The sequence below is a fragment of the Temnothorax longispinosus genome, chromosome 1 (genome assembly GCF_030848805.1).
Source record: "Temnothorax longispinosus isolate EJ_2023e chromosome 1, Tlon_JGU_v1, whole genome shotgun sequence".
In the NCBI taxonomy this organism is placed as follows: domain Eukaryota; kingdom Metazoa; phylum Arthropoda; class Insecta; order Hymenoptera; family Formicidae; genus Temnothorax; species Temnothorax longispinosus.
The window spans coordinates 1713657-1741085 of NC_092358.1; the positions used below are offsets into that span (position 1 = coordinate 1713657).

Sequence of the window (27429 nt, forward strand, 5' to 3'; positions counted from 1 at the left end):
AAAGTGAGGAAATTTACTAGAGAATCTACACGTTCATTTGTCGAAATCTAGTAAATCTGTTCACTTTTCTAATTTTTACCTCGTCTCAAAATATACAGAATCGACCTCCTGATTTATGATAGCCATAACCGCGTTGATTTAAAGGCCATCGCACACAAAATGCATAGCTTAGCATAAGCATAGCATAAGACCGCTAAACCAATGAGCATCCAGCATAAAGTCGCCATATTGATTTACATAAGATGCTCATTGGTCCAGCGGTCTTATGCTACGCTTATGCTAAGCTATGCATTTTGTGTGCGATGGCCTTAAGCCGTAAGCCCTAAGAAATTGACCAATCACAGTCACGTACTCCTCAAATTCAACTGTGATTGAACACGTTCTCAAGTGCCCATCTACAATAGATGTTTTAAGCTTAAGGGTGCGTTCCCACTATACGCGTCGCGCGTCGCGTCACGACGCCGCGTCATGAGTTATCCAATCAAAACGTTTCATTTTATGACGTCTTTCCGAAGCGAGATCTTGTCGGAAATGACATCATAAAATGAAACGTTTTGATTGGATAACTCATGACGCGGCGTCGTGACGCGACGCGCGACGCGTATAGTGGGAACGCAGCATAAGCCTTAAGAACGTGTTCAATCACAATTGAATTTGAGGAGAATACGTGACTGTGATTGGTCTAGTCATAATCGTAAGGCCGTAAGAAAATAGACCACGCACACTCGATTATTCTTCGAGTTTCTCAAGGAAAATAATCAATTGTGCGTGGTCTATTTTCTTACGGCCTTAAGGCCATTGCACGTAACAAAGATTTAGCCATAATCGTATAGCCGTAAGAAAATAAACCAATCACAGTCGATTATTCTCCTCGCGCTCGAAGAATAATCGAGTGTGATTGGTCTATTTTCTTATGACCTTACGATTACGACTAAAACTTTGTTACGTGCAACGGTCTTAAAAGTTAACCGACATTTGTGAAACTGCACGGGGCCTTACCTATATAGGTTCAAGTTAAACGACGTTGGTGAAAACGGGCATTAAACGAGCAGAGCGTTCATTCGATCGTTAACTTTGACCAGAGAGAAAGATAAGAGTGGTCATATGCTCGCGTTTTGGCTGTACTCGAATCCTGTCGGTATGTGCACGTTTTTGTGGTTCTCTTCCGTGCTATGTCCACGATTTTTTGATTCTCTTTAAAAATAAAACCAAAAAAATCGTGAATTTAACGGAAGAGAACCAAAAAATCGTGAACATAACATGAAAGAGAACCCCAAAATCGTTGACATTACCACAAAATAGTGGACATAGCACGGAAGAGAACCACAAAAATGTGCACATACCGACAGCATTCGGGTACCCCCAAAACGCGGGAATCACGACCATCTTTTTCTCTGCTTTAATCTACTCTGCTACAAAAACTACTTGTCAGACGCACGTTTGTTAAAGAAAAGGGTTATTTCTTTTAGTATAAAGAATCGTACTCTATATCCGCGAGTTTTGGGACACCCTGTATATAGTCGGTATTATAAAGTATTATATAATAAATAATATATATGTATAATCTATTGATTACGTTTTCGATTAAATTCAAATTACTATAATATTATTATTAATCTCTCTCTCTCTCTCTCTCTCCTATCTTTCTCTTTCTAAAATTATATATAATTATTTTGTAGTTTATACATAAAAGACGACTGAAAAGCAATAACACATAAAGTACGTATTTTTCAAAATTTTAATTACATAATGTGTTTATTGTTCAATTCTGTTCAATTCTGTTATTTTTTATTTTATGGGATAATGAAAAATTTAATTCAATGTAATGGTTTTCGAATAAATTATATTTATTTCATGATACAATTTAATAGCGATCAAGATTTATTCTAAAAGTGCTCTACAAGCACTTTGTATTTGAAATATAAAATAAATTCTTTATATAACTTGTTTGAAAAAATATATTTATAGATGAAATAAATTTTTAGTTGCGTACGCGCACGTATAAATATGTGTTATGTGTCTGTATAATCTTATTTATATATACATTCCATTACGTGCGCTCATATGATTTCATCACACGTCTGTCATGCAACTTTTTCTTGCTTATCGGTTTATAATATTCGTGCTTCAAAGAAATGTAAACGTATTTAAGAATATAATACTTGAGAAAAAAATATAAACACACATGTAAAGAAAGATTTTGATAGAAACTTATTGGTACGTAAGATGTGATGATTATAGTAGTATAGCTCTGAAACTTTGAAGAAATATCAAACCAACATAAAGAATATAATGGTTCAAAGCGAATAAAAAAGAATGCACGGGTTTTATACTATACGTCAAACGTATATCGAGTTTACACACAAGATTCCCATACGCATAAAGAAAATTCACATAAAGGATAATATCGTCAAGTCTCTCTAATACGTCACGAATAAAAATGTACGTCACAAACTATAGTGTTACATTAAACTCTGGCAACAAAATTAAGAGAGTTCGGACGTAAAACGGTATATAGTTTTAAATAAAAAAATTTTTTTATCGAAAAAGTAAAGATCTTCGAAAACAGAATTTGTGTATCCGTTTCTTTAAGATTTTGATCATTTATCATATGATACATCGATATTATTGCGAGAAGAACGAAACATCGCGCACGCAAATATAGAAAAGAGAAATAGAACAAAAATGGAAAATAATTCAGAAACATAAGTACGGCGTGTGAAATTTATACGAATAAATTTGCCACTCTTTAATAATATGCTGTACGTGTGTTGATGGATTTTGCTTTGTCAATATATATTGATGCGCAAGTGCGTAACGTACGATACTGTGATGAGGAAATACTCATATACTTAGATCTGTTAAGAAAAAGAGTTGAAGAACCTTGGCAAAATCTCGAAGACGGCCAACAAATATTGAGATACGAGAAAATCATATTTATTATTTTCCAATTATTTCTCAATCTCAAGTTGAAATAGTGGTATTCTTCGAGATTTTGTAAAAAAAATTCTTTATCTCGTTTATACACATGTACAACTACGTGTGTGTGTGTATTACGTGTCTACGTTTACATGACGGCAGAGAAAAATAATTTATAATAATTTTTAACAATGAAAATTTTTGCATTTTTGTCACGTTGTTAAAAAAACAAAGTAATGCGAGTAGTTTGCCGTGAAAAGAAATATCCGATACGTACTTGAGGGGGTAAACAACTTTGACAAGCAAAAAATTTATTAATTTTTTTTTTAAATTAAATATTTAAGAAATAACAATCTGAGTATTTTGGAACACACGTGCTTTATTCCTTCTCTTATTTTTCTCTCTTGCGTACGACAAAGTCGCGATATCCTGCACGAACACAATCTAATTAAGGAGGTAGAGACAATCTTGACAAGCAACGTATTTAAAATTAGAATTATAAAAAAAAAATTATTAAAAAATAATATAAGGGAACGTATTGGTAATGAAAGGAAGCATATAGTTTAGTAGTTGGTGTGGTGGACATAAAATGTCAAAAACGGATCCAACGATTTCTTTGAAAAAATTTTTTCAAGTTGTTGAAAACAATTTTTAAAATGTGTCGGAAACAGAATTTCGGAAAAAATTATATTTTACTTGCAAAAAAGTATGAAATTGTATTTTTTTAAATAAAATTTAAAAGAAATTTTTTTTTCAAATTTTGCTTTCAACACATTTTAGAGACACACTTTTCTATAGGTTGTGACGTTGTTTTTTCATTTTGTTTTAGATTTTTTGTTACTTTGGGATCATATGTCCACCACCAGCAAAAGAAATACTTATATTTCTTAAATATTTAACTTAAAAAAAGAGGTCTATTTTTTTGCTTGTCAAGCGTGCAGTCTACCTTCTTAATTAGATCGTGTAAATGCAGAATATCGCGACTTTGTATTACGCAAGAAAGAAAAATAAAAGAATTAAGGAAAGCACGTGTGTGCAAAGAGAAAGAAATATCAGTTTAATCTAAATCACAGCACGTCTTCTGTTATTTTTCGTCTATTCAGTCTTTATATTGATAAAGATTGAGATCTGCATAACATCTGTATCTTATCTCTTACATATATATATATATATATATATATATGTGCAAAAATGAGCTCCACACTTGTGTTTCATCATCATAAAAATGCAACAAACAACATTAAAGATTAAATTTGCGGTATTTCGATTTCCGATACCTTCGGTCCATTTCAGTTCGACAAGTATACGGCGAAATTTGAGGTGTACATTCGTAGAATACATCATCTGTGCATGTATATCTCGTTAAAAATATTTGTTTGGAAATATATAGCCTCGACTGAAATTGATTTGTCAGTTCGATTCATATGTATGTAGGTTGTGTTGAACCGACATACAGAGGTCACACAGCATGACGGGTTGCCCGTTCGTACCAGGCGCGCATGGTCGGTCACAGCTGCGTAGGCGCGTCAAAAGTGAATGTAGCTGTGAATGACCATGCGCGCCTGCACGAATGGGCAACCCGTCATACTGACCTCCACTGTATGTCGCGCTGCAACATATATATCGTTTAAACAATATATATGCACATATACAATATCGATCAATATATATAATAACCTTTTGCTTTTCTATCGAGCTGGCAATCGCAAACGTTCGTATAGGTATCTTTTTGTATTCAATACTCATCTCGACTAGAAATGTTGAAAATTTTCTTCCCTACATCTTGCCATGGTTTATTCTTTTTAACGTCAAAAGTTGGCGTATTCACGACACACATAACGTTTTCCTTCTTTCGATTGAAGTGTCAGAGGCAACGTCGACTAGACATTTTTACTTTTACTTAATGCTCCAATCGAGCGATATGTAGAAAGAAGGATAGCTTATCGATGCATTGTTGGCCGCATATATTGCATGTGTAAGGATCATCAAACGTGTGACAACCCATATGCATGGCGTACATGATCACGTTGCCGAATATAATCTCGCAGTACGGACAGATGAGCAGCTCGGCATCGAATAAATCGGCAACGGTTTCGTCCTTAGTGTCCTTGATCCTCTGATTTCCTTTGCGGAAACCGGCCGTACTGTCTGGCGACGACTCGAAAGACACACCTCCGTTTCGCCCTGGCTGCTCTTGGTCAGTGTTCTCTTTTACCACGCGACGCTCCAACTTGATCGCTTTACCCTTACGTTTGCTGGTGCCGCGGGTGACTTTTGGTGACGTCGCACCACGTTGCGCTAATCCCTGAAACCGAAACTGCGTCTTTCCACGCACCTCATCGGCCATGCGGAGATCCAACGGCACGTTTGATGTAGAATCTCTAGTCGTCTGGTAGTCTAGCTGGGTGGTTTTTACCGCCACGAATGTCGTCGAGGCGTCGTCGCTAGGAGCTTTCACGCTATCTGAAGAGTGATGTTCGCTCATGATGTTGTTTGTCGTGTCGACGAGAGTTACAGGCAGACGTTGAGCAAACATCTCCGGCATCTTGTTCCCGACATTTAAAATCTTTGCGTACTCCGTTAACGTACCGGACTGCGCGTGATCCGTTCTCCGCACATTTTCGTAGAATGTCGCGTCTTTGCAAAACGAAACGTGACTCGACAGATTGAATGCGGCAACCAAATCTCTGTAATAAGGAAACGTCGCGACAGATGTGTTCTTCGTTATGCCACTTTGATTTCTCGAATAAACATCGTTTATTCCGTTTATCGCGGTTACAGTTCGCGGACGCCGAGCGATCGGCGAATAAAGTGACAAGAGTGCGGGACAAGTCACTGATGCTGAACCGAGCTGCTGATCGTCGTTCGCGGTGGTGGTCATCGTCGCGACAGTACTCTTTAATTCCTCCTGCTGCTCTTTACCGGAAGCAAATGGCTTATTGTGCTTGGGCCCGCGTTTGGTACCGTAGACGTCGATGCGGAACAACGGATTCGGCGAACCGTCAGCGTTCAACACCATCGCCGGCTGATGTTTTTTATTTCGCAGGTGTTTCTTTAGCGCGTTGCAGAACTTGCTCTTGTATGTACAGTCCGCGCATCTGTACGGATAGATGTTGGAGTGCTTTTTCAGGTGGCTGGTCAGCATTGATTTGCTCACGCACGTGTACAGACACTTTTTGCATTTAAACGGTTTGGAGCCGTCGTGATGAGCGCTAAGCCAGTGATGGTTCATGTGATGCTTGTACTTGGTAACGAAAGAGCATTCGGAGCATGTAAAGCCTTTGATGTGGCAACGCATGTGCTCCCAATATTCCATCTTTGTGCTAGCTATGAACGTGCAATGCTTGCACGTCTTAGCCTCTCGGAATACGAAGCTTCTGTCTCGCCTCCCGTTTACGTTGTTTTCACGTGGCGTCACGCGGTAAGCACCAAGAGAAGACTGCTCGTCGGTCTGCTGCTCATCTACTGTCTCATGTTCCGTTAGGGTGAAAGAAAAACAGCTGTCGCCGTGTGGATCAAAAGGGGATTTAAGGGCTGGTAAATGCGCAAGAACGGCTTTAAGATTGGACGTGTTGCGTTGTTTCGGCGTGCAACGGCTACGTAGATGCTCGGTAAATTCTGGCCTAGAACGTAACGAATCTAACGAATATTTGCCCTCGAATTTTACTAATTTAATATTATTATGATTTTGATTGACGACATTTTACTAAATAATAACATTCGATCGTCACCGTCGAGATCATATATCATATATATATCACATGATTAAACAAACGTATAAGCTTGAAATAAAATGCCCATCTTGAGATTACTTGCAAGATTAATCGTATAGCGTGTATATACCTGCTTGACGTTGCGAATACACATAACGGACACTGCAGACGGTCTCGCATAGGATTGATACTCTCGCTGATGGATAACGGTATGATATTTGACACGGTGCTCAACGATCGATCAGCTTGATACTTGTCCATGATGATGATCGGCGGCCGCATAACGTTCTTGGATAACGTGAAATTTTTGTAGATGGGTCGTACTCGCGGCTATACCCGGCAGCAGAGACGAGTGACACACGCGTAAGAAACGATCGTTGATTTCTTGACGACGTGGAGTGTTGTTTGTGCAATGATCGGTGAAATCGTCGAAATCAAAGAAACTGCTCTCTCGTCCTTTACGTCTTTTTTTTCTGTAAAAATATGAGATTGTCCAAGTATTTCTTTTTTTAAGAGACTAATGTTGTAAAATCACAAGTGTCAATATCGAAGAATTTGTAATAGTATATACGTATAACAAATAGTTTGACTACGTAAGCGATAAATATGTATCTGAAATATTCAGGAATTTGTGGAACACGTAATTCTTTTCTTTCATCCAACGTGTATAACGACTACGGTGTGTATAAAGACAGACTTTGAATATCCCTTTGAGAAATATATATTTGTAAACGACAAATACGAAATTTCAAAATATACTTGTGGATATGTAAGAATATAATTTATTTCTGAGAATACGTTTTGTCTAATCTATTAAAAGAAAAAGAATCTCACGAATCACACAGTTACACATGTATGTATGTACACGTGTGTGTGTGTGTGTGTGTGTGTGTGTGTGACATGTAAATGTAACGATATTATATGTACTATATAGACCAGGTTATAATATAAAAAAGAAGAGTGTTTTTGTTGATTAAATAAAAAAGACATATCATCTTAAAATAAGGCTAAGAGAAAACATACAAAGTTTAACGTTGAACGCTTTTTTCGTTTTTCTACAAAAAATTCCTGAAAAATACCTTTCCTTTTTACGACTTGTTATACCAGAATACTTGTTAAGAGAATGTAGAAAGATTTATTAAATCTAAACTTTAGTTTACTACCAGTTGTAAGAAACTTTTATAAGTGTTTCATGTTATGTATGTATATGCATTTATCTTTTAAAATAAAATTTAAAATATGTAATATTAAAAATTTTTGTTTATTACATTTTTCGTGTTTGATCTCAAAACTCACACGTTATTTTCATCGTTCCATACTTGATACACGTGTTAAGTTGTTTAAAAATATAATATGGTGCACGTATTACGACGATAGAAGATCGTTACCGAGATTTTTGTTAGAAAGAAAGCTTGCGCACGTACTCACCATGATATTTCTTTATTCTTATAGGCAAACATGGTTTTCGGATAATGGAGACATCATTTTTCCCTGACAATGTGCAAATATATAAATATTAATATGTGATGAATATAATAATATGTGTAAAATATGTGCAACAAGATCAACTCTTTTGTTTTTACGAGCCTCCCGTGTGATGAAATCAAAAGTATATTTATGATCGATAAAAATCAATAAACACTTTTCTTTGAAATATTTAATATTCAGTGAATAAAAGAAGAGTTAACTTTCAACATTTGTCTGCTCTGATATCTTGCAAAATTCGCGTGACCAACATTATCTAGTCAAGGTCGAGAGAACCGACGACGTATAGCAGTATTTCGAAATTCCAAACGAGACATATATATACTTTAAGATCATAACACGGAATAGATGAATAGAAGGACGCCGTGAACGGCAAAGGGACGATTTTCCATAGAACGTTCACGCGGAAATGGACATTACAGAGGATCATAGAATCGCGTACGCGCGTAACAGAAGACGATGCGAAGAAAATGTCGGAAAGTTTGATATATTTAATCTAGCAGAACACTTTATGCGAATAAAAAGTAAAAAAAAATGATGATATATATTAAGCCATGAAATCATACCGTAATATAATTTATTATATATTTAGTCTCACGTATTCAAGGAATAAAAGCAAATTAAAATAGTAATCTTAGTAATCTTAACAACGTGTTAATCAACACACGGAGATAAAAACATATTAGGATATATAAGATTATCAAACAATGGTAAAAATAGTAATAATTTTATTTTCTCTTTTAATAATTTATACTTTTAAAAGTTTATATTACATTACTGTTTTGTGGAGCTTTGACAGAATAAAAAGTAACGTGACTGTTTTCAAATCAAAATTATCAAGTCAAGTTTAATTTTATTTTTTCACTGTCTTTCGGATATCTATTATGAGTTTATTGTAAATCGATACTTTTCGTCGTGTGCGTAAACTAAATAAACAGTTTCACAGTTCCGATAATCAAAACAGCGTATGTCGAATCAAGTATAAATGAAGAAAAAAAATCAAAACCGCACTCAAGTTACAAACAGCTTCGAAAACAAAATTCCTCGCTCTTGTTCTTATATTAGACGCAGTGCTTTCAAATTTGCGAAGCATTTGCGTTTCTTCTTCTTTGTGTATCAATAAATTTCTTTTCGCAAAGTTAGTTTTAGAATAATATTTGATAAAATTTACACGTAATTTAGTAAATCGATAGATCACGTCACATGCCATTGAAACAATTTACAATATTACGTAATCCGCTTAAATACAATTTGAAAGATGTTGGAATATTATTCATATAAGAAGGAAATTCTACTTGATAGATTATCAGTAATGAAAAATAATAATTATTCGATTAAACCTGGATGCATCTCACAGTCATATCTCACACCACGGCTCCGCTCAGAAATTCTCTTTGATTACGAGAGGCATTTAAAAGTGTACAACACTTTTAAATATATCCAAAAACCACCAAACACTCGCAGTTAAAGCCACACGGTGCTATCACGCGTTATTCTTTGCCGATATGCACCGATATGAATTTATGAACGTTGAATATATTTAAAGGAACGACAAGAGTGTGAGCTTGAACTAACAACGACATTCCAAGTCCCAAAATGGAATAGCTATTTATTCTTGGGTCTTGCCGATGGGGTAGTGTCATCTCTTCCCTCTCTCGTCCGTCTACCCAATCACGATCCATCTATCCTATCCTTTGGATTAATAGACGATTCGGCAAACGCTGTTCTCCATTCTCCCACTTTTCTCTCTCTCTCTCTCTCTCTCTCTCTCTCTCTCTCTCTCGACAATGATGGCTACTGAACATATATCTTTTGCCAAAAAGTTATCTACTATTGCTCCATCTGCTGCGTAATCAAGTCTCTTATTTCACACGCTTCTTGTTTCGGTAAATATTTAAAAAATTATTGTTACAAACTTGCTAATTAATTGTGCATCAACTCTTTCAAGAGTTATATATATATATATATCTAGATATATAATATATTCCGATTTACTTTTACATCTTTGTGGAAATTAATATTTACTTGTAAGATAGAGAGGAATAGAGAAAGAGAAATAAAAATTTTTAATACATATATAAAATAAAACAAGGTTTATTAATTCTACAGACCATATAAATTTCATGCTTTTTGAATCAAGTATATATTAGATCGAATGATATGACAAATGACAAAAAAAGTACACCAACCTTCTGCTAAGTGATCGACACGTTCAGGGGAGATGATCATTCTACGTCTTTTTTGCCTGTATTCATCCTCCCTATCAGCTAGCTGCAGTATAAAAGCTGGCCTCCCTATCTGCAGTAGGTCGTCGTCTATCCGCAAACGGATCATAATCCTTCTCTTCTCTGTCAACTATGGTGGGTAGTCGTTTGTCCGCAAACGGGTCGTAATCCTATCACGTATAAAGATCTATATTAATCTCGAGTGTATATTTTGTAAAAGGTTTATTATTTAAGAATAAAGTGACGTAAAAAATGATGTAAATATCAAGTGACGAAAAGATAAGATAGATTTGTTAATGTTAAAGCTATAAATATATTTCAGAACATATCATAACGAGGTATACCTCGATTTCATCGTTGGTTGCAATTGACGTAACATAGCCGTCAAATTTGTTGTTGCTACTGTCATATATATCCTGATCGTAGAAACCGGTCGTCTTTCCCAAAGCAACCTGCTCCTTCTCGGATGCTGTATTCAGAAGCTCCTTTTTCTTTGACTGTATCTCTCTTATCTGCGCTTCAATGTCTGCAATGTAAAACAACATTATAGAAACATATTAAAAACATTACATGTAAACATTATAGTAAAAACATTATTAAACTGTAATAAAAAAGTAAATGTATGTTCGAGTAACGATAAATATTACAGATTCAATGCAACGTAAGCCGTTGTGTAGGGTGATGCAAAACGAAATAAAGCGAACGTGAAAGACTACGGTCACGACGCAAAGTTTGACCGATAGTTGGACAATTTAAACAGCTGACGCTTCATATCTGAGCAGCGTTCGATGTCCTATCTAAAGTGTGTGAGGAGTACTCTAAATATCCCATTACGTAGTTGGCTTGGTAAAGAGTGAGTGTTTACGGATCTCTGTGGGTCGGAACGGGGAACCGAGCGTGTCAACTGCGTTTCGACCGACCCTCGTTTTTGACAAATATTTATTTTGCATAAAACTCTCGTGCGGCCATGTTTACGGAGGTCAGTTGGAGGGTTTTAAAGCGAAGAGGGGCGAGTACCTTTGTGCGTCCTCGGGATCGAATCCATCGTGGTGGAGAAGCTCGCGGAAGCGACGGACACGGCGAAAATGCACCTGGACACGCCGAATTCAGCAATACGTCAGATGGCTGACTAGATGACGCCCCGGATCCACTGTCGCTAGAGTCCCTAGATTCTTGACGCTGTCAGCGCTACCTGGGATCTCGTTTCCCCAAGTTACGATTGATTCACAGCCATTCACAGCCCCGGTGTCTGAAGGTTTTCCACTGGACCAGCCAATCAGATATTTTTATTGGCCTAGTTTACACCAATCACGTGATACGCGTATTAAATAGTAAATAACTAGTAAATAAGTCTGATTATTGGCTGATTAGTTCAAATATACTATTTGATACGCGTATCAAGCATAAAGATATAAGAATAGAGTGCGCGAGCAAGCTGAAAAAGCGATATAGGAATAGAAAGATAAAGCTGCGCAGAATAGAAAGAGAAAGCTGCGCATGGGCCCCTTCTGTCTTTGTTTCGCATGCGCGCGTAGACAAAGACAGAAAGGGCCTATATGCAGCGTTCTTTTTCTATTCCTATGGCGCAGCCTCTTACGTGCTAGCATATGACTCGCGCACTCTATTTTTATATCTCTATGGCTATGGTATCAAGAGATCGGTGTAAACTAGGCCAATGAAAAAAGAAAGAGAAGAAGAAAGGTGCGATTTCGTTGACGCTAGAAACCAGCGGCAGCGTCAAGAAAATGTAGTGGGGGAAGAAGTTCCGTTGAATTTTGCGGTACGCTAAAAAGTTGAGACGGTCTGAACTTCTTCCCCCACTACATTTTCTTGACGCTGCCGCTGGTTTCTAGCGTCAATGAAATCGCACCTTTCAGGTGCTTTTTCATGGGCGTCAGTTGACGCTCGAAATCAAGTTCGGGTAAAATCAGATTAGTATAAAATATAAATCAACGGTAAAGCGAGGAGCACACACTTCTGCACAACGCATACGGCGCAAGCATAAGAAAATTGATTGGTCTATTTTCTCATCACATGTATATGGACCAATCAGTTTTCTAATGCTAAGACTCTATAGACGCGGAAACGCCATGCGGCAGAGTGCGTTGACCAATCACAAATTTTGATTTTGCCGCAGGCGACTTTGCGGCAGCCTTCTGATTGGTCAACGCACTCTACCGCACGGCGTTGTATTACTATCATTGTCAGCATTATATGTTTATTCATAGTTATTGTTGAAAGAAAAACAAGTATTTAAAGTTGCTGTGCGCAAATGTTTATATACGCACAGGATAATATCAAACACATCGTATAATGTAATAAAATATAATGTAACTGTTAAGAATGCTCGTTTATAATTTATATGAATGCTGTGAACTTCGCATTGAAAAACAATTCATGTTATTTGATGAGTTACTATGATACCGTTTTTGTTTAACAATAGTCTATTCCAATACTTCTGGCTCATGTAATTTAAAATATTGTTATCACGTATCGTGGCGCCGATTTGTTATTCTGCAGGCTCGCGAGAGTTGGATTTAATTTAAATCTTAAGCGCCGCGTATCGCGGCGCCGATTGGTTGTGCTGCAGGCCCCTAGAAAGTTAGATCTAATTTAAACTTTAAGCGCCGCATATCGCTGCGCCGATTGGTTGTTCTGCAGACCCTTGTGAGCTGGACTTAATTTCAATTTTAACCAGCGCCGATTGGTTGTTCCTACCGGCCCTTGTGAGCTGGACTTAATTTCAATTTTAAGCCGCGCCGCTTATCTCGGCGACGATTGGTTGTTCCTGCAGGCCCTTGTGAGCTAGACTTAATTTCAATTTTAAGAAGCGTCGATTGGTTGTTCCTGCAGGCCCTTGTGAGTTGGACTTAATTTCAATGTTAAGCAGCGCCGATTGGTTGTTCCTGCAGGCCCTTGTGAGCTGGACTTAATTTCAATCATAAGCAGCGCCGATTGGTTGTTCCTGCAGGCTCTTGTGAGCTGGACTTAATTTCAATTTTAACCAGCGCCGCTTATCTCGGCCTCTATTGGTTGTTCCTGCAGGCCCTGGTGAGCTGGCCTTAATTTCAATTTTAACCAGCGCCGCTTATCTCGGCCCCGATTGGTTGTTTCTGCAGGTCATTGTGAGTTGGACTTAATTTCAATTTTAACCAGCGCCGCTTATCTCGGTCCCGATTGGTTGTTCCTCCAGGCCATTGTGAGTTGGACTTAATTTCAATGTTAAGCAGCGCCGATTGGTTGTTAGTGCAGGCCCTTGTGAGCTGGACTTAATTTCAATCATAAGCAGCGCCGATTGGTTGTTCCTGCAGGCCCTTGTGAGCTGGACTTAATTTCAATCATAAGCAGCGCCGATTGGTTGTTCCTGCAGGCTCTTGTGAGCTGGACTTAATTTCAATTTTAACCAGCGCCGCTTATCTCGGCCTCTATTGGTTGTTCCTGCAGGCCCTGGTGAGCTGGCCTTAATTTCAATTTTAACCAGCGCCGCTTATCTCGGCCCCGATTGGTTGTTTCTCCAGGCCATTGTGAGTTGGACTTAATTTCAATTTTAACCAGCGCCGCTTATCTCGGCCCCGATTGGTTGTTCCTGCAGGTCATTGTGAGTTGGACTTAATTTCAATTTTAACCAGCGCCGTTTATCTCGGCCCTGATTGGTTGTTCCTGCAGGCCCTTGTGAGCTGGACTTAATTTCAATTTTAAGAAGCGCCGATTGGTTGTTCCTGCAGGCCCTTGTGAGTTGGACTTAATTTCAATGTTAAGCAGCTCCGATTGGTTGTTAGTGCAGGCCCTTGTGAGCTGGAGTTAATTTCAATCATAAGCAGTGCCGATTGGTTGTTCCTGCAGGCCCTTGTGAGCTGGACTTAATTTCAATCATAAGCAGCGCAGATTGGTTGTTCCTGCAGGCTCTTGTGAGCTGGACTTAATTTCAATTTTAACCAGCGCCGCTTATCTCGGCCCCGATTGGTTGTTCCTCCAGGCCATTGTGAGTTGGACTTAATTTCAATTTTAATTAGCGCCGCTTATCTCGGCCCCGATTGGTTGTTCCTGCAGGTCCATTGTGAGTTGGACTTAATTTCAATTTTAACCAGCGCCGTTTATCTCGGCCCCGATTGGTTGTTCCTGCAGGCCCTTGTGAACTGGACTTAATTTCAATTTTAAGAAGCGCCGATTGGTTGTTCTTGCAGGCCCTTGTGAGTTGGACTTAATTTCAATGTTAAGCAGCGCCGATTGGTTGTTAGTGCAGGCCCTTGTGAGCTGGACTTAATTTCAATCATAAGCAGCGCCGATTGGTTGTTCCTGCAGGCCCTTGTGAGCTGGACTTAATTTCAATCATAAGCAGCGCCGATTGGTTGTTCCTGCAGGCTCTTGTGAGCTGGACTTAATTTCAATTTTAACCAGCGCCGCTTATCTCGGCCTCGATTGGTTGTTCCTGCAGGCCCTGGTGAGCTGGACTTAATTTCAATTTTAACCAGCGCCGCTTATCTCGGCCCCGATTGGTTGTTCTCCAGGCCTTGTGAGTTGGACTTAATTTCAATTTTAACCAGCGCCGCTTATCTCGGCCCCGATTGGTTGTTCCTGCAGGTCTTGTGAGTTGGACTTAATTTCAATTTTAACCAGCGCCGTTTATCTCGGCCCCGATTGGTTGTTCCTCCAGGCCCATTGTGAGTTGGACTTAATTTCAATTTTAACCAGCGCCGCTTATCTCGCCCCGATTGGTTGTTCCTGCAGGTCATTGTGAGTTGGACTTAATTTCAATTTAACCAGCGCCGCTTATCTCGGCCCCGATTGGTTGTTTTGCAGGTCATTGTGAGTTGGACTTAATTTCAATTTTAACCAGCGCCGTTTATCTCGGCCCCGATTGGTTGTTCCTGCAGGCCATTGTGAGCTGGACTTAATTTCAATTTTAACCAACGCCGTTTATCTCGGCCCCGATTGGTTGTTCCTCCAGACCATTGTGAGTTGGACTTAATTTCAATTTTAACCAGCGCCGCTTATCTCGGCCCCGATTGGTTGTTCCTGCAGGCCCTTGTGAGCTGGACTTAATTTCAATTTTAACCAGCGCCGCTTATCTCGGCCCCGATTGGTTGTTCCTGCAGGCCCTTGTGAGCTGGACTTAATTTCAATTTTAAGAAGCGCCGATTGGTTGTTCCTGCAGGCCCTTGTGAGTTGGACTTAATTTCAATGTTAAGCAGCGCCGATTGGTTGTTAGTGCAGGCCCTTGTGAGCTGGACTTAATTTCAATCATAAGCAGTGCCGATTGGTTGTTCCTGCAGGCCCTTGTGAGCTGGACTTAATTTCAATCATAAGCAGCGCCGATTGGTTGTTCCTGCAGGCTCTTGTGAGCTGGACTTAATTTCAATTTTAACCAGCGCCGCTTATCTCGGCCTCGATTGGTTGTTCCTGCAGGCCCTGGTGAGCTGGACTTAATTTCAATTTTAACCAGCGCCGCTTATCTCGGCCCCGATTGGTTGTTCCTCCAGGCCATTGTGAGTTGGACTTAATTTCAATTTTAACCAGCGCCGCTTATCTCGGCCCCGATTGGTTGTTCCTGCAGGTCATTGTGAGTTGGACTTAATTTCAAATTTAACCAGCGCCGCTTATCTCGGCCCCGATTGGTTGTTCCTGCAGGTCATTGTGAGTTGGACTTAATTTCAATTTTAACCAGCGCCGTTTATCTCGGCCCCGATTGGTTGTTCCTGCAGGCCCTTGTGAGCTGGACTTAATTTCAATTTTAAGAAGCGTCGATTGGTTGTTCCTGCAGGCCCTTGTGAGTTGGACTTAATTTCAATGTTAAGCAGCGCCGATTGGTTGTTAGTGCAGGCCCTTGTGAGCTGGACTTAATTTCAATCATAAGCAGCGCCGATTGGTTGTTCCTGCAGGCCCTTGTGAGCTGGACTTAATTTCAATCATAAGCAGCGCCGATTGGTTGTTCCTGCAGGCTCTTGTGAGCTGGACTTAATTTCAATTTTAACCAGCGCCGCTTATCTCGGCCTCGATTGGTTGTTCCTGCAGGCCCTGGTGAGCTGGACTTAATTTCAATTTTAACCAGCGCCGCTTATCTCGGCCCCGATTGGTTGTTTCTCCAGGCCATTGTGAGTTGGACTTAATTTCAAATTTAACCAGCGCCGCTTATCTCGGCCCCGATTGGTTGTTCCTGCAGGTCATTGTGAGTTGGACTTAATTTCAATTTTAACCAGCGCCGTTTATCTCGGCCCCGATTGGTTGTTCCTGCAGGCCCTTGTGAGCTGGACTTAATTTCAATTTTAAGAAGCGTCGATTGGTTGTTCCTGCAGGCCCTTGTGAGTTGGACTTAATTTCAATGTTAAGCAGCTCCGATTGGTTGTTAGTGCAGGCCCTTGTGAGCTGGAGTTAATTTCAATCATAAGCAGTGCCGATTGGTTGTTCCTGCAGGCCCTTGTGAGCTGGACTTAATTTCAATCATAAGCAGCGCAGATTGGTTGTTCCTGCAGGCTCTTGTGAGCTGGACTTAATTTCAATTTTAACCAGCGCCGCTTATCTCGGCCTCGATTGGTTGTTCCTGCAGGCCCTGTTGAGCTGGACTTAATTTCAATTTTAACCAGCGCCGCTTATCTCGGCCCCGATTGATTGTTCCTCCAGGCCATTGTGAGTTGGACTTAATTTCAATTTTAACCAGCGCCGCTTATCTCGGCCCCGATTGGTTGTTCCTGCAGGTCATTGTGAGTTGGACTTAATTTCAATTTTAACCAGCGCCGTTTATCTCGGCCCCGATTGGTTGTTCCTGCAGGCCCTTGTGAGTTGGACTTAATTTCAATGTTAAGCAGCGCCGATTGGTTGTTAGTGCAGGCCCTTGTGAGCTGGACTTAATTTCAATCATAAGCAGCGCCGATTGGTTGTTCCTGCAGGCCCTTGTGAGCTGGACTTAATTTCAATCATAAGCAGCGCCGATTGGTTGTTCCTGCAGGCTCTTGTGAGCTGGACTTAATTTCAATTTTAACCAGCGCCGCTTATCTCGGCCTCGATTGGTTGTTCCTGCAGGCCCTGTTGAGCTGGACTTAATTTCAATTTTAACCAGCGCCGCTTATCTCGGCCCCGATTGATTGTTCCTCCAGGCCATTGTGAGTTGGACTTAATTTCAATTTTAACCAGCGCCGCTTATCTCGGCCCCGATTGGTTGTTCCTGCAGGTCATTGTGAGTTGGACTTAATTTCAATTTTAACCAGCGCCGTTTATCTCGGCCCCGATTGGTTGTTCCTCCAGACCATTGTGAGTTGGACTTAATTTCAATTTTAACCAGCGCCGCTTATCTCGGCCCCGATTGGTTGTTCCTGCAGGTCATTGTGAGTTGGACTTAATTTCAAATTTAACCAGCGCCGATTATCTCGGCCCCGATTGGTTGTTTTTGCAGGTCATTGTGAGTTGGACTTAATTTCAATTTTAACCAGCGCCGTTTATCTCGGCCCCGATTGGTTGTTCCTGCAGGCCCTTGTGAGCTGGACTTAATTTCAATTTTAACCAACGCCGTTTATCTCGGCCCCGATTGGTTGTTCCTCCAGACCATTGTGAGTTGGACTTAATTTCAATTTTAACCAGCGCCGTTTATCTCGGCCCCGATTGGTTGTTCCTGCAGGCCCTTGTGAGCTGGACTTAATTTCAATTTTAACCAGCGCCGCTTATCTCGGCCCCGATTGGTTGTTCCTGCAGGCCCTTGTGAGCTGGACTTAATTTCAATTTTAAGAAGCGCCGATTGGTTGTTCCTGCAGGCCTTTGTGAGTTGGACTTAATTTCAATGTTAAGCAGCGCCGATTGGTTGTTAGTGCAGGCCCTTGTGAGCTGGACTTAATTTCAATCATAAGCAGTGCCGATTGGTTGTTCCTGCAGGCCCTTGTGAGCTGGACTTAATTTCAATCATAAGCAGCGCCGATTGGTTGTTCCTGCAGGCTCTTGTGAGCTGGACTTAATTTCAATTTTAACCAGCGCCGCTTATCTCGGCCTCGATTGGTTGTTCCTGCAGGCCCTGGTGAGCTGGACTTAATTTCAATTTTAACCAGCGCCGCTTATCTCGGCCCTGATTGGTTGTTCCTCCAGGCCATTGTGAGTTGGACTTAATTTCAATTTTAACCAGCGCCGCTTATCTCGGCCCCGATTGGTTGTTCCTGCAGGTCATTGTGAGTTGGACTTAATTTCAAATTTAACCAGCGCCGCTTATCTCGGCCCCGATTGGTTGTTCTTGCAGGTCATTGTGAGTTGGACTTAATTTCAATTTTAACCAGCGCCGTTTATCTCGGCCCCGATTGGTTGTTCCTGCAGGCCCTTGTGAGCTGGACTTAATTTCAATTTTAAGAAGCGTCGATTGGTTGTTCCTGCAGGCCCTTGTGAGTTGGACTTAATTTCAATGTTAAGCAGCGCCGATTGGTTGTTAGTGCAGGCTCTTGTGAGCTGGACTTAATTTCAATCATAAGCAGCGCCGATTGGTTGTTCCTGCAGGCCCTTGTGAGCTGGACTTAATTTCAATCATAAGCAGCGCCGATTGGTTATTCCTGCAGGCTCTTGTGAGCTGGACTTAATTTCAATTTTAACCAGCGCCGCTTATCTCGGCCTCGATTGGTTGTTCCTGCAGGCCCTGGTGAGCTGGACTTAATTTCAATTTTAACCAGCGCCGCTTATCTCGGCCCCGATTGGTTGTTCCTCCAGGCCATTGTGAGTTGGACTTAATTTCAATTTTAACCAGCGCCGCTTATTTCGGCCCCGATTGGTTGTTCCTCCAGGTCATTGTGAGTTGGACTTAATTTCAATTTTAACCAACGCCGTTTATCTCGGCCCCGATTGGTTGTTCCTCCAGGCCATTGTGAGTTGGACTTAATTTCAATTTTAACCAGCGCCGCTTATCTCGGCCCCGATTGGTTGTTCCTGCAGGCCCTTGTGAGCTGGACTTAATTTCAATTTTAACCAGCGCCGCTTATCTCGGCCCCGATTGGTTGTTCCTGCAGGCCCTTGTGAGCTGGACTTAATTTCAATTTTAAGAAGCGCCGATTGGTTGTTCCTGCAGGCCCTTGTGAGTTGGACTTAATTTCAATGTTAAGCAGCGCCGATTGGTTGTTAGTGCAGGCCCTTGTGAGCTGGACTTAATTTCAATCATAAGCAGCGCTGATTGGTTGTTCCTGCAGGCCCTTGTGAGCTGGACTTAATTTCAATCATAAGCAGCGCCGATTGGTTGTTCCTGCAGGCCCTGGTAAGCTGGACTTAATTTCAATTTTAACCAGCGCCGTTTATCTCGGCCCCGATTGGTTGTTCCTCCAGACCATTGTGAGTTGGACTTAATTTCAATTTTAACCAGCGCCGCTTATCTCGGCCCCGATTGGTTGTTCCTGCAGGCCCTTGTGAGCTGGACTTAATTTCAATTTTAACCAGCGCCGCTTATCTCGGCCCCGATTGGTTGTTCCTGCAGGCCCTTGTGAGCTGGACTTAATTTCAATTTTAAGAAGCGCCGATTGGTTGTTCCTGCAGGCCCTTGTGAGTTGGACTTAATTTCAATGTTAAGCAGCGCCGATTGGTTGTTAGTGCAGGCCCTTGTGAGCTGGACTTAATTTCAATCATAAGCAGCGCTGATTGGTTGTTCCTGCAGGCCCTTGTGAGCTGGACTTAATTTCAATCATAAGCAGCGCCGATTGGTTGTTCCTGCAGGCCCTGGTAAGCTGGACTTAATTTCAATTTTAACCAGCGCCGCTTATCTCGGCCCCGATTGGTTGTTCCTCCAGGCCATTGTGAGTTGGACTTAATTTCAATTTTAACCAGCGCCGCTTATCTCGGCCCCGATTGGTTGTTTCTGCAGGTCATTGTGAGTTGGACTTAATTTCAATTTTAAGCAGCGTCGATTGGTTGTTCCTGCAGGCCCTTGTGAGTTGGACTTAATTTCAATTTTAAGCAGCGCCGATTGGTTGTTCCTGCAGGCCTTTGTGAGTTGGACTTAATTTCAATTTTAAGCAGCGCCGATTGGTTGTTCCTGCAGGCCCTTGTGAGTTGGACTTAATTTCAATGTTAAGCAGCGCCGATTGGTTGCTAGTGCAGGCCCTTGTGAGCTGGACTTAATTTCAATCATAAGCAGCGCCGATTGGTTGTTCCTGCAGGCCTCTGTGAGCTGGACTTAATTTCAATTTTAAGCAGCGCCAATTGGTTGTTCCTGCAGGCCCCTGTGAGCTGGACTTAAATTCCATTTTAAGCAGCGCCGATTGGTTGTTTCTGCAGGCCCTGTGAACTGGACTTAATTTCAATTTTAAGCAGCGCCCGCTTATCTCGGCGCCGATTGGTTGTTCTTGCAGGCCCCTGTGAGTTGGACTTAATTTCAATTTTAAGCAGCGCCGATTGGTTGTTCCTGCAGGCCCTTGTGAGCTGGGCTTAATTTCAATTTCAAGCAGCGCCGATTGGTTGTTCCTGCAGGCCTTTGTGAGTTGGACTTAATTTCAATTTTAAGCAGCGCCGATTGGTTGTTCCTGCAGGCCCTTGTGAGTTGGACTTAATTTCAATGTTAAGCAGCGCCGATTGGTTGCTAGTGCAGGCCCTTGTGAGCTGGACTTAATTTCAATCATAAGCAGCGCCGATTGGTTGTTCCTGCAGGCCCCTGTGAGCTGGACTTAATTTCCATTATAAGCAGTGCCGATTGGTTGTTCCTGCAGGCCCCTGTGAGCTGGACTTAATTTCCATTTTAAGCAGCGCCGATTGCTTGTTCCTGCAGGTCCCTGTGAGCTGGATTTAATTTCCATTTTAAGCAGCGCCGATTGCTTGTTCCTGCAGGCCCCTGTGAGCTGGACTTAATTTCCATTTTAAGCAGCGCCGATTGGTTGTTCCTGCAGGCCCCTGTGAGCTGGACTTAATTTCCATTTTAAGCAGCGCCGATTGGTTGTTCCTGCAGGCCCTTGTGAGCTGGACTTAATTTCCATTTTAAACAGCGCCGATTGGTCATTCCTGCAGGCTCTGTGAGCTGGACTTAATTTCAATTTTAAGGAGCGTTGATTGGTTGTTCCTGCAGGCCCTTGTGAGCTAGACTTAATTTCAATTTTAAGGAGCGTTGATTGGTTGTTCCTGCAGGCCCTTGTGAGCTAGACTTAATTTCAATTTTAAGGAGCGCCGATTGGTTGTTTCTGCCGGCATCTGTGAGCTGGACTTAATTTCAATTTTAAGCAGCGCCGATTGGTTGTTCCAGCCGGCCCTTGTGAGCTGGACTTAATTTCAATTTTAAGCAGCGCCGATTGGTTGTTCCGGCAGGCCCTTGTGAGCTGGGCTTAATTTCATTTTAAGCAGTGCCGATTGGTTGTTCCTGCAGGCTCTTGTGAGCTGGACTTAATTTCAATTTTAACCAGCGCCGCTTATCTCGGCCTCGATTGGTTGTTCCTGCAGGCCCTGGTGAGCTGGACTTAATTTCAATTTTAACCAGCGCCGCTTATCTCGGCCCTGATTGGTTGTTCCTCCAGGCCATTGTGAGTTGGACTTAATTTCAATTTTAACCAGCGCCGCTTATCTCGGCCCCGATTGGTTGTTCCTGCAGGTCATTGTGAGTTGGACTTAATTTCAAATTTAACCAGCGCCGCTTATCTCGGCCCCGATTGGTTGTTCTTGCAGGTCATTGTGAGTTGGACTTAATTTCAATTTTAACCAGCGCCGTTTATCTCGGCCCCGATTGGTTGTTCCTGCAGGCCCTTGTGAGCTGGACTTAATTTCAATTTTAAGAAGCGTCGATTGGTTGTTCCTGCAGGCCCTTGTGAGTTGGACTTAATTTCAATGTTAAGCAGCGCCGTTTGGTTGTTAGTGCAGGCTCTTGTGAGCTGGACTTAATTTCAATCATAAGCAGCGCCGATTGGTTGTTCCTGCAGGCCCTTGTGAGCTGGACTTAATTTCAATCATAAGCAGCGCCGATTGGTTATTCCTGCAGGCTCTTGTGAGCTGGACTTAATTTCAATTTTAACCAGCGCCGCTTATCTCGGCCTCGATTGGTTGTTCCTGCAGGCCCTGGTGAGTTGGACTTAATTTCAATTTTAACCAGCGCCGCTTATCTCGGCCCCGATTGGTTGTTTCTCCAGGCCATTGTGAGTTGGACTTAATTTCAATTTTAACCAGCGCCGCTTATCTCGGCCCCGATTGGTTGTTCCTGCAAGTCATTGTGAGTTGGACTTAATTTCAATTTAAACCAGCGCCGTTTATCTCGGCCCCGATTGGTTGTTCCTCCAGACCATTGTGAGTTGGACTTAATTTCAATTTTAACCAGCGCCGCTTATCTCGGCCCCGATTGGTTGTTCCTGCAGGCCCTTGTGAGCTGGACTTAATTTCAATTTTAACCAGCGCCGCTTATCTCGGCCCCGATTGGTTGTTCCTGCAGGCCCTTGTGAGCTGGACTTAATTTCAATTTTAAGAAGCGCCGATTGGTTGTTCCTGCAGGCCCTTGTGAGTTGGACTTAATTTCAATGTTAAGCAGCGCCGATTGGTTGTTAGTGCAGGCCCTTGTGAGCTGGACTTAATTTCAATCATAAGCAGCGCTGATTGGTTGTTCCTGCAGGCCCTTGTGAGCTGGACTTAATTTCAATCATAAGCAGCGCCGATTGGTTGTTCCTGCAGGCCCTTGTGAGCTGGACTTAATTTCTAATTTTAAGCAGCGCTGATTGGTTGTTCCTGCCGGCCCTTGTGAGCTGGACTTAATTTCAATCATAAGCAGCTCCGATTGGTTGTTCCTGCAGGCTCTTGTAAGCTGGACTTAATTTCAATTTTAACCAGCGCCGCTTATCTCGGCCTCGATTGGTTGTTCCTGCAGGCCCTGGTGAGCTGGACTTAATTTCAATTTTAACCAGCGCCGCTTATCTCGGCCCCGATTGGTTGTTTCTCCAGGCCATTGTGAGTTGGACTTAATTTCAATTTTAACCAGCGCCGCTTATCTCGGCCCCGATTGGTTGTTCCTGTAGGTCATTGTGAGTTGGACTTATTTCAATTTTAACCAGCGCCGTTTATCTCGGCCCCGATTGGTTGTTCCTGCAGGCCCTTGTGAGCTGGACTTAATTTCAATTTTAAGAAGCGCCGATTGGTTGTTCCTGCAGGCCTTTGTGAGTTGGACTTAATTTCAATGTTAAGCAGCGCCGATTGGTTGTTTGTGCAGGCCCTTGTGAGCTGGACTTAATTTCAATCATAAGCAGCGCCGATTGGTTGTTCTTGCAGGCCCTTGTGAGCTGGACTTAATTTCAATCATAAGCAGCGCCGATTGGTTGTTCCTGCAGGCTCTTGTGAGCTGGACTAAATTTCAATTTTAACCAGCGCCGCTTATCTCGGCCTCGATTGGTTGTTCCTGCAGGCCCTGGTGAGCTGGACTTAATTTCAATTTTAACCAGCGCCGCTTATCTCGGCCCCGATTGGTTGTTCCTCCAGGCCATTGTGAGTTGGACTTAATTTCAATTTTAACCAGCGCCGGTTATCTCGGCCCCGATTGGTTGTTTCTGCAGGTCATTGTGAGTTGGACTTAATTTCAATTTTAACCAGCGCCGCTTATCTCGGCCCCGATTGGTTGTTCCTGCAGGTCATTGTGAGTTGGACTTAATTTCAATTTTAACCAGCGCCGTTTATCTCGGCCCCGATTGGTTGTTCCTGCAGGCCCTTGTGAGCTGGACTTAATTTCAATTTTAACCAGCGCCGCTTATCTCGGCCCCGATTGGTTGTTCCTGCAGGTCATTGTGAGTTGGACTTAATTTCAAATTTAACCAGCGCCGCTTATCTCGGCCCCGATTGGTTGTTTTTGCAGGTCATTGTGAGTTGGACTTAATTTCAATTTTAACCAGCGCCGTTTATCTCGGCCCCGATTGGTTGTTCCTGCAGGCCCTTGTGAGCTGGACTTAATTTCAATTTTAAGAAGCGTCGATTGGTTGTTCCTGCAGGCCCTTGTGAGTTGGATTTAATTTCAATGTTAAGCAGCGCCGATTGGTTGTTAGTGCAGGCTCTTGTGAGCTGGACTTAATTTCAATCATAAGCAGCGCCGATTGGTTGTTCCTGCAGGCCCTTGTGAGCTGGACTTAATTTCAATCATAAGCAGCGCCGATTGGTTGTTCCTGCAGGCTCTTGTGAGCTGGACTTAATTTCAATTTTAACCAGCGCCGCTTATCTCGGCCTCGATTGGTTGTTCCTGCAGGCCCTGGTGAGCTGGACTTAATTTCAATTTTAACCAGCGCCGTTTATCTCGGCCCCGATTGGTTGTTTCTCCAGGCCATTGTGAGTTGGACTTAATTTCAATTTTAACCAGCGCCGCTTATCTCGGCCCCGATTGGTTGTTCTGCAGGTCATTGTGAGTTGGACTTAATTTCAATTTTAACCAGCGCCGTTTATCTCGGCCCTGATTGGTTGTTCCTGCAGGCCCTTGTGAGCTAGACTTAATTTCAATTTTAAGAAGCGCCGATTGGTTGTTCCTGCAGGCCCTTGTGAGTTGGACTTAATTTCAATGTTAAGCAGCTCCGATTGGTTGTTAGTGCAGGCCCTTGTGAGCTGGAGTTAATTTCAATCATAAGCAGTGCCGATTGGTTGTTCCTGCAGGCCCTTGTGAGCTGGACTTAATTTCAATCATAAGCAGCGCAGATTGGTTGTTCCTGCAGGCTCTTGTGAGCTGGACTTAATTTCAATTTTAACCAGCGCCGCTTATCTCGGCCTCGATTGGTTGTTCCTGCAGGCCCTGTTGAGCTGGACTTAATTTCAATTTTAACCAGCGCCGCTTATCTCGGCCCTGATTGATTGTTCCTCCAGGCCATTGTGAGTTGGACTTAATTTCAATTTTAATTAGCGCCGCTTATCTCGGCCCCGATTGGTTGTTCCTGCAGGTCATTGTGAGTTGGACTTAATTTCAATTTTAACCAGCGCCGTTTATCTCGGCCCCGATTGGTTGTTCCTGCAGGCCCTTGTGAACTGGACTTAATTTCAATTTTAAGAAGCGCCGCTTATTTCGGCCCCGATTGGTTGTTCCTGCAGGCCCTTGTGAGCTGGACTTAATTTCAATTTTAAGAAGCGCCGATTGGTTGTTCCTGCAGGCCCTTGTGAGTTGGACTTAATTTCAATGTTAAGCAGCGCCGATTGGTTGTTAGTGCAGGCCCTTGTGAGCTGGACTTAATTTCAATCATAAGCAGCGCCGATTGGTTGTTCCTGCAGGCCCTTGTGAGCTGGACTTAATTTCAATTTAAAGGAGCGTTGATTGGTTGTTCCTGCAGGCCCTTGTGAGCTAGACTTAATTTCAATTTTAAGGAGCGCCGATTGGTTGTTCCTGCAGGACCTTGTGAGCTGGACTTAATTTCAATTTAAAGGAGCGCCGCTTATCTCGTCGCCGATTGGTTGTTCCTGCAGGCCCTTGTGAGCTGGACTTAATTTTAATTTTAAGCATCGCCGATTGGTTGCTCTTGCAGGCCTTTGTGAGCTGGGCTTAATTTCAATTTTAAGGAGCGCCGATTGTTCCTGCAGGCCCTTGTGAGCTGGGCTTAATTTCAATTTTAAGGAGCGCCGATTGGTTGTTCCTGCAGGCCCTTGTGAGCTGAACTTAATTTCAATTTTAAGCAGCCCCGATTGGTTGTTCCGGCAGGCCCTTGTGAGCTGGGCTTAATTTCAATTTTAAGCAGCGCGCGCTTATCTCGGCGCCGATTGGTTGTTCCTGCAGGCCCCTGTGAGTTGGACTTTATTTCTATTTTAAGCAGCGCGCGCTTATCTCGGCGCCGATTGGTTGTTCCTGCAGGCCCCTGTGAGTTGGACTTAATTTCAAATTGAAAAAAGCACAGCGGCTAAAATTTTACAATAAAATCATCATAAATCGTTGCGTGGGAAACATCACACCTCCGTACGGTCACAAATTGACCGTAAAAGTATACACATGGGTCGTTTTAGACCCATGTCTCCAAAACGCGTTTCTCGACAAAAGTATACACATGGGTCGTTTTAGACCCATGTCTCCAAAACGCGTTTCTCGACATTTGCAGTCACTGACGTAAATTGACCGTAAAAGTATACACATGGGTCGTTTTAGACCCATGTTTCTAAAACGCGTTTCTCGACATTTGGAGTCACTGACGAAAATTGACCGTAAAAGTATACACATGGGTCGTTTTAGACCCTTGATCGAAAAGCAAATTAAAATTATAATTTAAATTTTCAGCGCCACGTATCGTGGCGCCGTATTGTTCTTCTGCAGGCCCCTAGGGAGTTAAATCTAATTTAAACTTTAAGCGCCGCCTATCGCGGCGCCGATTGGTTGTTCTGCCTGCAGGCCCCTAGAGAGTTAGATCTAATTTAAACTTTAAGCGCAGCGTATCGCTACACCGATTGGTTGTTCTACAGGCCCTTAGGGAGTTAGATCTAATTTAAACTTTAAGCGCAGCGTATCGTTGCGCCGATTGGTTGTTCTGCAGGCTCGCGGGAGTTATATTTAATTTAAACTTTAAGCACCGCGTATCGCTGCGCCGGTGACCCCTCATTTTATCTCAGCCCAAAACATATCAGCAAAAATATTTTGTCTATAATACCTCAGTCCAAAATGTCTCAGTCCAAAAATATCTCAGTCCAAAAACATCTCAGTCCAAAAACATCTCAGTCCAAGAATATCTCAGTCCAAGAATATCTCAGTCCAAAAATATCTCAGTCCAAAAACATCTCAGTCCAAAAACATCTCAGTCCAAAAACATCTCAGTCCAAAAACGTCTCAGTCCAAAAACGTCTCAGTCCAAAAACAACGTCTCAGTCCAAAAACATCTCAGTCCAAAAACATCTCAGTCCAAAAACATCTCAGTCCAAAAACATCTCAGTCCAAAAACATCTCAGTCCAAAAACATCTCAGTCCAAAAACATCTCAGTCCAAAAACGTCTCAGTCCAAAAACGTCTCAGTCCAAAAACGTCTCAGTCCAAAAACGTCTCAGTCCAAAAACATCTCAGTCCAAAAACGTCTCAGTCCAAAATGTCTCAGTCCAAAAAATCTCAGTCCAAAAATATCTCAGTCCAAAAATATCTCAGTCCAAAAATATCTCAGTCTAAAATGTCTCAGTCCAAAAATATCTCAGTCTAAAATGTCTCAGTCCAAAAATATCTCAGTCTAAAAATATCTCAGTCCAAAATA

At 42.1% G+C, this 27429-nt stretch overlaps 2 protein-coding genes across 5 annotated transcripts; both read right to left on the minus strand.

Moving 5' to 3' along the window:
* Positions 1-1823: 1823 nt before the first annotated feature.
* Positions 1824-11520, minus strand: LOC139825381 (protein hunchback-like). Of its 4 annotated transcripts, none has more exons than XM_071798061.1 (6): positions 11360-11520; positions 10687-10868; positions 10307-10512; positions 8061-8123; positions 6763-7105; positions 1824-6542 (listed from the first exon to the last, which is right to left on the minus strand). In XM_071798061.1, the coding sequence occupies exons 5-6, from the start codon at positions 6912-6914 to the stop codon at positions 4820-4822; spliced, it is 1875 nt and encodes a 624-aa protein (XP_071654162.1). In that variant the 5' UTR covers positions 6915-7105; positions 8061-8123; positions 10307-10512; positions 10687-10868; positions 11360-11520; the 3' UTR covers positions 1824-4819. The 4 variants fall into 4 exon arrangements, with proteins under 4 accessions (XP_071654162.1, XP_071654171.1, XP_071654181.1 ...); XM_071798070.1 differs by having other exon boundaries at positions 9458-10512; XM_071798080.1 differs by lacking the exon at positions 8061-8123.
* Sf3b1 (splicing factor 3B subunit 1) lies at positions 10381-11387 on the minus strand. Its single transcript, XM_071780630.1, has 3 exons — positions 11360-11387; positions 10687-10868; positions 10381-10512 (listed from the first exon to the last, which is right to left on the minus strand). Exons 1-3 carry the CDS (start codon positions 11385-11387, stop codon positions 10381-10383), a joined length of 342 nt encoding a protein of 113 aa, XP_071636731.1.
* Positions 11521-27429: the final 15909 nt, after the last annotated feature.